Source organism: Phalacrocorax carbo, chromosome Z, assembly GCF_963921805.1.
Source record: "Phalacrocorax carbo chromosome Z, bPhaCar2.1, whole genome shotgun sequence".
Lineage (NCBI taxonomy): Eukaryota > Metazoa > Chordata > Aves > Suliformes > Phalacrocoracidae > Phalacrocorax > Phalacrocorax carbo.
The window spans coordinates 50614095-50626436 of NC_087548.1; the positions used below are offsets into that span (position 1 = coordinate 50614095).

The following is a 12342-nucleotide window of genomic DNA, read 5'->3' on the forward strand; positions in this document are numbered from 1 at the left end:
ACTCAGCGATTTTGCTCTAGTTTTTGATGTGTCAGATTGAAAAAATATTGGCCCACTATCTTTTGGGGTGAAAGAGGTGCTACATGTTCAAAGAACATGACACAGGGTTGAAGATAACCCTGTCTCAGGTCTCAGGGAATCCTTTTGATCGAAGCTCAGCAGTCTATTTTTTTTTTTTTTTCTGAAAAAGTATAAGGAAACTCTTATGCTTTTAGCCTAGCTTTTTACTAAGTGCTGCGTCATTGCAGCAATGCATTCAGTCACTGAGTAATGCATACATTTTTTATTTAGAATTCTTTATGATATCTTGAATGCTGCTTTATCATACTTTTCTATATTCCAGTAACAGCTATCATAAAAAGATGAATAGGATGGTAGGTGTTTATTAGAATGAATAGTCATCTGGTTGTCTGTACATCCTACATGTACCGTACCACACATACGGACCCAAATCATTAGCCCTAAGAAGAAAGCACTAAGAAAAGTTGCATAATTATAGTTTTATTATTATACCCTATTATTATACCCTTAAGGAGACATTCTGCCATGCTCAGAGTATTTGCCTTTTCAGGATCAATTCCTTATGCTGCACAGGAACATTGTAAAATAGTGATGTCAAACAAATTGTATTTGTGACAAAAAATTGGAATTCAAATAAAACAAGGGAGGGGAATAGCTTAATAAAAATACTTATTGAAAAAATTCCCATCAACATCATTTGGCTGTACTAAGTAAGTAAAATGCTGAGCGTGACTATGGTAATCAGGATGCAAACAGCTAGTACCATGAGCAGGATGATTCGCCAACATTTGGAATGCTTTTTTTCTCTCTCTTTCTTTTTTAACAAGGTATCATACCCAGGAGTATAAATATCCCCCATCCAGAACTGTAGATCATTAGGATTTTCCTAAAAGAAAAATCAGAAAATGAACTCAGTTCCTCTCTCTCGCACATAAAGTCATTAGAACATAGCCAGGAGTATTTTGGCTATCATCAGATAGTGATTAATGAATTTAAGGCATCACAACACAAATGCAAGAAACTTTCACTTGAACATAGGTTGCGCTACTTGCCAGATGCTGCAAGTGTTCCGCTGGGGAAAATTAAAACCACACTTTTCAGCCAGAAACCAAATGTAGGACACCAGCCATTGAAATGTGATTAAAAAGCCCAGAAGAAACCATGTTGCCTTCTCAAGAAGAGATGTCGATTTATAAACACAGATCTGAGTCCCTTTCCAAAAAAGGGAACAGCAGAAAAAAGTCACAGAGGTAACCCTAAAAGTGATTTGTGCCAACCCACAGGCAGGCAGGCTCCTGCATGGTGTGGATGAGGCTGAGAAAATATATGGGTTTTGATAACAAAATGATGTTATGAACAGTTATTAGAGTGGTCATATAGTATTTAAGCGCCTCATTTATAGTTCTTCCCTATAAAAAGGGGGAAGCTGAGTTGAGGGGTGTTGTGGTTTAATACTTTCTCTAGTCACAGAGGTTGTGTTCTGCAGAACTGGTATTCCCGGAGTCTAACCAGATACCTAGACTTCTTTTCCTGATCAGGCTCATGTTAGTGTCACGTCTATACTGGAAAACACGTCCATATTTACTTCTGGAATTCCACCAAAAGAACGAAGCGGGCTGCACCGTGGTTCATGCGCACAGACACCACAGGGCTCACACCCAATTCACTTTGCTCAAACGCAGCGCAGCAGCACGTTACCTTTATGTGGCTGGCCAAGTTAGAGTGCAGCGAGTGCCTGTCATAGTCTTGCACAGTCCAGGAAGGGATCTTTTTCTTCTCCTCCCAGTTGTCATCCACCTGGATATCATTATACAAGGGGTTGCTTTTGATTGTGGATTTCAGGGTGATGGGCGTAATATGTTTCCCGAGGGCTCTGTCTATCATTTCTTGACTGACCTCATTCAAGTCTAAACCCGGCAGCTCAGTGGCATTTCTTTTTTCTCTCTGTAAGGCACAAGTTAGATCAGAAGTTGGCTTTCATCTTCATTTACCTATGACACAGGCCCTCTTCCAGAGTTATCATTTGTAATACAACAGAATAATTTTAAAATTACACATGCAACAATTTTTCTCGTTCTGGCAAACATCTTCTTTGCAATAAGGGAGCCTGACTGTTCACTCTGGGCGGATTTCTTCCTTCTGGGGAAAGCATGTGGGTACAATCTGAACATTAAATGCTTTTGCAAATGTGAACTGGCATTATAATGCCTGCTGAAAGAAAGCCTCTGCTTTAGCAAAACAATGCTTTGGAGCACTGTGGTAGAAGATGCAGTTCTGATGAAAGCCATGGGTGAAGCAGACGGGTAATGGTGTCTAAGGGACTGCCTTGACTTGAGCTGCACATCTGACAGCAGGGGTGTGATTTGCAGTTCTGTTCACATTGCTGAATGCTAGACCTGTCTTAGGATGTCAATCAGTCCCTTCATTCAACTGAGGGAGGGTCCTTACTTTGGGCACTGTCAGAACTCAAAGGTAAATAACTAAGCAGTCTCCCAGCAACAACAATCATTAAATCAGACCTTTCAGAACAGGTGAGTGGCAAGGGAGGAGGACAAACAACCCTGGTGGGGTCACATTTTTGGAGAACTCAGAAGCTGCTGCTTAACACAGCACTAAGAGCCTCTTCAGGAGCTGGTAAGATGGTAGTTACTGTATTTTTCAGTCTGTAATTGCAAGGAAGAATGCAATCAGACTCTCCAATTCAAGCTGTTCAACATTTTGTCTCACCTCAACCTTCTGTCCCCAAGACTTTGAATTAATCTGTCACCAATCTGCAGTTCCGGTGGTGCGTCAGCTTCCTGGTAGACCTGCTTCTGGCACAGCTCTTGCCTCATGCTAACAGCTGTCCCAGTCTTAGGGCTGCTTCTACAGAACCATCACAGTGCAAATGCAGCTTTCCTCATCAGCAGACACCACTTCCTCATTAGCACCTTTGTCCTAAGGAACTTTATGCTGAGACAAGGGGAGCCTTGACCTGACCCAGTGGCCCTATGGCAGGCATGCTGGGATGGGGGCACATCCCAGCCCCTCTCCCACCCTCAGAAATCAGAAAGGTGTGGGCAGCACCCACTGTCAGACTCCCATAAAGTGAATGCACCTCATAAACAGACGATGAAGAGGCTGGGATCTGAGAAACTTCCTTCCCTGTAAGGGCATCTTTCCCAGGATATTTCACTTACATTGAGGTCTCCAGCTGTTAAGGTGCCACGGGCAGGACAGACTTCAGCAGCCAAAGGACTTGCTGCTGCTGGGGGCACAGCCTGCTGCTTCTTCCACCTTTCTAGTGGGAGCCCAAGGGATCCCACCTCCTCCCACACACTGGCTCTGGGAGCTGCTCGGATTCCACATCAGCCAGTGCAGGTCTCTAAGCTGATGGCAAACTGTTGGCTTCTTCTGCCTGAGTAATTTTCTGCCCCCTTCGTGGGCTGGTGAATCCACTTTCAGTGGAAGCCAGCTGCTACATGTCATCACCTAGTTCATACCTCAGTGCCTGCACACACACGTAGACATGTGTGAGTTGTTCTAGGGCAGGCAGGTGTTGAAGAAGGAAGAAGGACAACTGGTTTCCTTCAGAGAGGAAAGGTGGAAAACAGAAAACAGCCTTTGCCTAAGAAACCCCAGGAAGAAGCATCGTACTGGCGTTCTTATCACTCAATCACGCACAAGTGACTAAGCATGTTTCCCAACAATAATTACCACTGGTAGGTGGGTGGATCCTCAGTGCCCTCCCAGTCCCTCTATTAGTTCATATTTTCCATATGTCATTCCTTAGCCTTGAGATATCCCCTGACAATATTACTCTTTGCATTGCAGTTAGAGCTGGCACTGAAGCCCTCTGAGTTGTACTGGCTGAGCTGGTGTTTTTGACTCATTTCTTTCTGCCTGTATTTTATTTTATTTTATTTTATTTTATTTTATTTTATTTTATTTTATTTTATTTTATTTTATTTTATTTTATTTTATTTTATTTTATTTTATTTTATTTTATTTTATTTTATTTTATTTTATTTTATTTCATTTTATTTTATTTCATTTTATTTTATTTTATGTTTTATTTCTTATTTAAAATTTGTCATTGACCTTAATGATGCTTCCCTCAGGCTTGCTAGATAGTTGAATTTGGAGAACGGTTTTGTTGAAGAATGCAAACTGTCTCACCAGGGGATGCTTGGTCTCCCTAGGCTAAAATGTTGTGAAAAGAATGCGACTTGACAGGAATTTCTAAAGCTGTTTTAAATAAAATGCTTAAAAACTTGGAATAGATGGCAATGTGCAAAATTTGTTCATAAAGAGAATGCTTTGTGGCAAAAATTTTTGCTCCTTCCATCTGGAATACCTTTTCATAGCACTAGAACAGGAGAATGTGATAGCTTGCACAGAGGTAGAGAGGGAATAGGATGGGATGGGCAACAGGGTTTTACTGTGAGAACGGGACTGGAATTTGGGAAAGGAGATAGTTTGCAGAAGTTTTAGAGAACAGACACTGAAGTGCCAAGCTAATCGGGAGAATACACTTGTGTGCAGGCAAATGCTTGGTTGTGAAACTTCTGTAGTAGATATGTCCTAGAGACTAGTTAGGGAAAAGGAAGGACAGAAGCCTGAAACACATACCCCCCAAAAAAAAAGTTTAGGTCCAAGAAATGATACAGAGAAACACAAAGAAGATTGCATGAAATGCATGGTTTATAGAAGCAGACAAACAGAAGGAGTCTTGATAATAAAAATATGCCTGCTACTTTCTAGCAGAAGCTACATATTTTTTCTTTTAAGATTCAAAACATCTCCCAAGAGTTTTCACAAACTTCTATGTTTTGGTTGTGATTCATGAAGCAAATGTTCAAAGAAAGAGTAAACTATTGTAAACCTAGGCATCTGTATGGGTTACAGAATTCATATGATATACGCTGTGTCCAGGAAGCCAGTGTGAATGAGGGTGTAACAGATAAATAAGAGGCAATTTATATTACTATTCACTGATTGGAAGAAGGGTACAGCAAATACTCAGAGCAGCAGTAGTTATGAAGAACTCAGAGAAACTGTAGTTGAAATGTGTTGACGAAATACTCATTTAACAAGATGAAAAATGCTCAACTCTGCGAACACATAACTGTGTTTAATCTACATATAGCTCATGAGCAAGAAAGCTTTTATGGTTTATAACTCATGTTTCACTGAGAACAGTTTGTCCCTCTTTGACAGACCCAGAGAGCTGGCATGTATAAAACCAGGATTCTTTAAAAAGCCTGAAGCTCTGTAGAGAGTCAATGTTAGTTCCATCCCTGGGTCAAAATGTGCTTTCTCCACAGGGTTTCTTGCTGATTATTTCATAACGTGAATTATGCATATAGGTACATTACAATGTATATAATTAAAAATCATAAATTAATCTATATTGCTAGAAAATATTCTTATGTAATTTTTATTTTGACTTCATTCTTTTGTTCCTACTGTTGTCATTGTTGTTAACACTGAAACAACCCGAAAGTCTAACCATTCTTTCCTCAGCCTGTGATATGAGACATCAAGCTAATTACCCACCAAAACCAGGACATCAACAGTCAAGGCTAGGCCTTGGTTTCAAGCCCATCTACCTGCAAGAAGAGATCAAAGAGACACCTAAAAAATTAAAGATATTCACTTCCTGTGAGTCAAATTTTCCCTTACTGCTCTCCAAAGAGAGTTAGTTCCTCTTGTCCCATGGCCAGCCATGGTCTCCATCTTGGCTGGGGGATATACTCAATGAAAGTGACAAACGCTGTCGATGGGCAGCTATGCCTGAAAGTTTTAATCAAGGGAGTCTTCAAGAAACTTAGGGCCACCAGATACTGCAGGATTTGTTTTGTAACAGCCTCTTTAATCCTAGTGAAAGTGGGTAGTATATTTGCATGTAATTTGTTTGAGACTATAACCCTCTGTTGTGCAAAAGCCTTCTAATGTACCCTGAAGGACTCTCCCTTCAGGGTATTTTTCTGATGTAGAGACCTGTTTCTAAGAGAGAGAAAAGCTCTGACAGATAAAAATCTGCTAGGTAGTAACCCAAGAATCCCTGTGACAGTTGTAACAACTGTGTAGGTTGTTGTAGGTGTTACTAGGCATTTGGTCAGTAAAAGAAGGTAATTTATCAGGATAAATAATTATTAGCTCTTTAGAATTTCCTGCACAAATCTGAGCTCACGGGGGATGCTGTGGAAAAGCAATCAGGAAGGCAAGGGGTAACTGAGCATAGGTAAGCAGATCTGAAAGACAGTAGGGCAGACAGCTCACATGAAGGATTCCTGAGAAAGCAAGTTTTGTTTCTGAAGGAATTGAAGGGCATCAGAATGGCTTGTCAGAGACATAAGGCAGCATCAGGTACTACAAAGCAACCTGGGAAGCCACCTGGCATGGATAGGAAGGAGATCAGTAGATGCTTATAAACACTTAAGCCAAGTTGACTGGATTATTTAGAGAAAAGTAGGTGTTCATATGGACTATTTTAATTGCACACTGCTTTATTTATTTTAATTGAGACTGCTTCTGTCCCCATAACAAATTGTTTGCTTAAAGAAAGCTGTTAATGGAGTTCTGCAGGATTGTGAGTGCATTATATAAAATCTTCTGTACAGTGTTAAGACCAAAGCTCCTCCCACCCTTGCAGCTGGCTCTGATTGTGGCCAATTGCAGATGTCTAGGGAAGAATATGGGAAAGAGTAGAAGTACTTAATGCATGTATGATCCAGGGGACAAACAAGTACCTGTAACCCAGCACCTAATTCATAGGTTTAAAAAGAAAAATCTTTTGTCCTGGTACACTGAGAAACAAGCAAAGGCATTAGCTCAGCTGAGAAACCAGGAGGGGTTAAGAGTTCAGTTAGCATGATAACTGCAGGCCACAATTTGTTCAGAGTTGTGAATTCCTGAGAAAAAGCAGCATGACAAGAAGTAGCAAGGTATTCAAAGACCAAATGCTCTCTGCTGTCTTCCAGAAATGAGGAAAAAGGGACATAAAAGCAGTAAAGAGAAGTCTGAGAAGTGCAGAAAATGACGTGGTAGACTACAGGGGAGACATGCACCCCAGCTATCAGAAGCAGATCTAGGGGATTAATTATCTGGTGTGTGCTGATCACCAAAACATACTGTAGGGCAGATAGAACAGCAGGCCGGGAAATTTTCAGGGCAATCGGAAAGCGGTCAGTAGCTAGCCATTTGCAGGAGAAACAGTCTGTGCTTTTTATGCTGCTTTTCACAAGGAAAGGCCAAGATTCCTGGACTGCTTTATGGTTTGTTTTATTCAAAGTAGATGAAGAAAATATATGCTAAGAAAGGAAGTTGTTCAGTTTGCCTGACACAGAAGAGGAAAGTAAGGAGAAAAAGCAGCAACTTTTTGATCAGCAATAGGAATTGCCGTTATGTCAAGCTGCTTTTTATAATGGAAATAAATTTAAAATCTTAGAGGTGGAGAAAACACATAAGCGCTTAAGTGCACTTGAATTTAAGTGATCTCATAATAAAGGTCTGGAAGAGACCACAAACACGTCACTGAGAAGTCACTTTTCACGGGGACCCCTGAGTAGCAATAGTTTCTTAGAAGAAAATGAATTTCTGAAGAGGGAAGTTAGGCTACTTTCAAGGTTTAATGACTTTGGGAGTCTGTAGGTCACGCACATATGTTCTGAAATGAATTCTCCTCCCTCATCCCCCTCCCCCCTTTCCGTTTCTGAATTAACTAACCCTTAACCCCATTAGCTCTCTCATCTTAAAGCAAAACATATTATTCCTGGGCCATTAGTTCTCCACTGTGTCATCATGTTTATTCTAATGTCTGGAACTCATCAGTTCTTTTCCCTTTATTTGATTGTCAGCAAAAGGGAAAAAAGGAGGCGAGCTCATAAGGAAGAGAGAATAAGGCACAATGGATTTTATCTGGACAGCTTGAATTCACTAATGAATACACTTAAAAGTATAGGTTGTGCCCTAGGTGTAGCATTTATAAAACATACAGCATTGCAAGCTGCATTTCTGGAGACATGGTGAGCACAGACATTTCCTTTGAAATGGCCATCCCAGGGCTGGGAACAGAGTTCCAGGAAAACCCTCTCAATGGTGGCGAAGGGCAGAGCAGAAGACAAAAAATCACAGGGCTCCCCACACATTTTTAATCCTGCCAGCAGCTCTGCAGCCCTGGCTTGGTGACAGTGCGTCCTGTTAAAGGACAATAGGGAGGAGGATCCCTGCTGTGGAGGAGGCTCTGTGTGTGGCTGCCTCCCTCCTGCACAAAAGAGGGCTTAGGTGGGGTGGGGAGTGAGGCCAGCATTGCACCATACCCTATTGTTTGGGATCCCGCAGGCTCCTTCCCTTGGTTAGGGCTCTTTGCATGGGAGACGACGGGTGACCATGCCTCCCCCCATTCCTAGCTCTCCTTGGGGAACCGCCAGCAAAAATTATACAGTATGAGCAGAGGCAGCTGGAGGCATTTGGGTAGGCAGAAGGAAGGGTGTCTGGGGTAGGGAGGAGGCTAGGGAAGGTAAGGGGGTGTCATGGAAGAGGGTGTCAGGAGAGGAAGGACTTTTGCATGTGGATGAGGACTGGAATGGTCTCCGGGAGGGAGCAAAGGGTTTTAGGGAGCTGATGGGGAGAAATGTCTGAAAGGAGAGGCGTGCAACTGGGAGTAGCAGTAGGAGACTTTAAGGATCTTTCTTTTCCCCTCCCCTCCCTCAGGTTGATGTTTTTTCGGCTCCCACTCTTCATTCCTCTGGGGAATTGGACCCCCATCCTAAGGATCCTCAGGATTCAGACCCTTCTCCCCCACCTCCCCAACTGCTTATGTGTGTCTCCATCCCTTGACAAGAACCAGACCTTGGAGCTTTTGCTCATGCTAGGGGTGGGGAAGGTGAGGGGCTCCCTGGGCAGCAGGAAAGGAGCGCTGTGGAGCAGCAAGTGGGGCCCAGAGGGGTGTGAGCTGATGCAGCTGTACTGCTGCTGATCCAGACATGAACTTTGTCGCCGCCAGCTCCAGGGCCTCTATTAGACAGCACACATTTACATTTTTACCAAGAAGCTGCTGCTACCTCTGTACAATAACCTGGATTAATAAACTTAGTGTGTTTCACACTTTCAACAGCTGTCTGTCAGGATAACAGAAGGTAAAGTAGAATGAGGAAAACAAGGCAAGATAAAGAGGAAGGTACTGTGAACTATAGACATATATAAGCTCATATGGCACTAGCAAGAATCTTTGATGCTCTCTCTAATGTGTCTTTTCATCAAGTTTGATATGAGGGATATGGCCTGGCTTTCAGATCTAAGTCTGGGATTTTTTCTTATTTTACCCCTTTAGTACAATTGATCAGTATTTGACATCAATAGACTTTCTGGGAAATGCTATTAAAATAGTACAATGAGCAGCAGAAAGCCTAACGGACTGAAATAAAGTCAGCAGACAGCCCTGAAGAATTGGAGCCTGATCCTCACTAAGTCAGGGGGAAAACTTACGGGGATATTAGTGATTCAGATTCAGAGATGCAGGAAGCTGAATCCACAGCTGAAGTCTCAACCTCATGTCATTTGTCTCCAGATCCCTAAAAAGAGGTAGAAAAATCAGGAAAAATGTCAGCCTCTTTTGGACCTTACCTGTAAATAGATCCTGTTGTGCCACCGCTGCACACCAGGTAAAGCTGCTTCTGGGAGTTTTGCCAGGCTGGCTTGTAGAAAGGCAGAATTTTTCACTAGAGACTTCACCTCCAGTTTCAGGAATTTATCGGGGTGGTTGTTGTTTGGCAAAACGGAGAAGTCCATGTTCCTGTCCTGTAGAGTAATAACGAAAACAGCCCCAGCTTCTGCTTCCTGGCTGTGCACGCTCCTTCTATTATTAATGATGTGAAGAAGGATACGACAGTTTCCTGAAACTGTATCTGACCCCTGTTTGGTGTCAGGCTCACTTATATCATCTACCAATACTAAAAGATTGTTTAGAAGCAGCAGAACAGACAGTACATGTTTCTGTAAGTGCCTAGCTTAAGTTTTCAAGTTCAAGGTCTGTTTTGATAGATACATATGTGCTCATTAAAGCTAACAGAGTACCAGTGAGTAGATGCATGAGACACTTAAATGCATACCAGCACTTCCTCAAGTGACCTGCCAAAAACGTCAAGCTTACAATACTTCAAAGCAAGCTTTTTTCCCAGAAAATTAGAAGCAGCTCCCACTACAAGGCAAGTTGTCCTTTTCTGTGGTGGTACTAAGAGGCTCCATTGTGCTGTGTGGGTCGGTACCGTTTACCACAATGGCTATGACATGCACTTCTTTAGGTTCAGGGATTTCTTTCACAGGGATTTCTTTCTTCTTGACCCTGGGAACTATTAGATTGTTTAAAGTAACTCATAACAGAATTTTTCAGGTAATTGATTCAGCTCCTGTTCAAGTGAATGGAAATAACTCTTACTGACTTGAATCTCGTGCTCTCAGTCCTTTCACTTTTATTATTTTATTTTGAGATTTGGTATTTTTATCATCATTTTGTAAGTCTTAAGTTATTTTGTCTTTCAGCTAATGAAATTTCCCTTCTTATCATGGGCATTACTCACAACCAGCAAAAGTAGTCTCCTGATTTTTATTTTAACCTTTTTTTTCTAAACCTTTCTATTTTTCTTTCTAAGGTATATTTATTTTTTTAATGACAGTGCCATAGAGGAAAGGTTTTTGAAAGTTCATTGTCTGAAATTCAGGAAAACCTATTGCGGATCAAATTAGTGCTGAGAATTGGGCATCACAAAAATTGTAGCCTTGTACTTAGACCAGAGAATCTATTTTCCTTACAGAAGGTTGCTGAAATTTAAAAAGAAAATAAAACCAGTAAACTATTTTTTGAAATGTTACTAATTTGAGAACCTAATGTAATAAATGAATACTTTGATATACATATAAGTTAAAACTCTTATCTACTTAGAAAGCTCATGATTTTTCCTTGCATGTAACTATTGGCAATTATTTTACAGCATATATGTTAAAAGTTATTAATCTGTCGCCTTTCAGGTAGGTGCTCAGAGTATTTGTGAGCAGGCACAATAGACACAGTAGTGACCATGTTTCTGAGTGGAAGTGCATGCTTCTGGGGAACCTGCTGCTGTGTCTAGAACTGTTTCTCCCAACAGTGTTATGAAGCACTGAAACATTAACACACCTATACAGTGTCCCCAAAGGGACTAACATGAAGCTGCTGGTTTACTTACCATGGCATGTAGTCCCCTCCCTTTTCTCTGTGCAGAACTAGGACTCTGTGTACTAGAATAGCAGGGTATGTACAGCCATGCCTTCTTTCTAAACATATATACCCTTTCCTGCATCTTTCTGAACACAGGATTCTTCTGTGCTACCATAGCATGTGATGTGGTGTGTGTCTGTATGAATTTACTTACCAACACTACTCATTTCATTAGACATGACGTAAGAACATAAAAAATTCTCACTAGGTCAGACACCCTAAGCCCAGGATCTATCACTGTGTTTGAAAAACGCAAGAAGAGTTGCTGTTTAGGGAGACAGTGTACACCTGGCTACTTTCTGCAGTTCGTTCTCCTTTTACTCCCCCAGGCGCCACACAATTTTTTGCGCTAGGGTTTCTCTTCCCAGTCCTTTTATTATCTATTCATGGGCTTGTTGTCCATGAATTTGTCTAATTGCTTTTCTAATCATCTGATACTAGCTCCTCTAGAAGCAAGCTTCAAAATACCATGACCATCTGTCTAAAGTGATCATTTGTGTGTGTTTTAAATTAATATCCATAATAGCTTCCATACTGCAGGATTTGAAGAACAAGAGCTCCACATGAAGCTTATCTATCACCTTCAGGATTTTTTAAACCTTGACCATGCTCATCTCAGCCTTTTCCTCTCCAATCTGAAGTATCGACTCCTTCAGTCTCATCTCGTAAGTCATCTGGTTTATCCCCTTGCTCATTTATCTGCCTTTTTAAATGTGTTACAGTGTAATTCCACTACACTGTTCATGAGAATATAGCAACCATAAATGAACACAATGCTCAAGCTGTGGGTACACCACGGTTCCAAAAACAGGAAAAATTATGCCCTCTCTTCTGACAACATCCATCAGTTTATTGCTTTTTCCCCTGCTGTTCTCATATATCTAGTAACTTCAGACTACAGCAACCAATGACACTGATTTTTCTCCAAACCTACGACTGCCAGTTGTAAGTTCAGTATCTTGTAGGAATAGTTTAGGCTATTTTCCATAGCTATACTATCTTATGTTTACCCACATCAAAGTTTATTGGCTAACGTATTGCTTAACCACTCAGTTCTGTGAGTTTTTTGCCTAGTGATGCAA

General features: G+C 41.3%; 1 protein-coding gene across 1 annotated transcript; it reads right to left on the minus strand.

Annotated features, from left to right (window-relative positions):
- Positions 1-549: 549 nt before the first annotated feature.
- Positions 550-9849, minus strand: MINAR2 (membrane integral NOTCH2 associated receptor 2). Its single transcript, XM_064438001.1, has 3 exons — positions 9631-9849; positions 1720-1965; positions 550-907 (listed from the first exon to the last, which is right to left on the minus strand). The coding sequence occupies exons 1-3, from the start codon at positions 9793-9795 to the stop codon at positions 728-730; spliced, it is 591 nt and encodes a 196-aa protein (XP_064294071.1). The 5' UTR covers positions 9796-9849; the 3' UTR covers positions 550-727.
- Between the last annotated feature and the right edge of the window lie 2493 nt (positions 9850-12342).

Coding starts and splice junctions, on each gene's coding strand:
- MINAR2 (XM_064438001.1), bottom strand. CDS start 9,795: ATGGACTTCTCCGTTTTGCCAAACAACAACCACCCCGATAAATTCCTG. Junction 1,966..9,630: donor ACAACAGGATCTATTTACAG/GTAAGGTCCAAA, acceptor TGTGCCTTACAG/AGAGAAAAAAGAAATGCCAC. Junction 908..1,719: donor ACTTGGCCAGCCACATAAAG/GTAACGTGCTGC, acceptor TTTTTCTTTTAG/GAAAATCCTAATGATCTACA.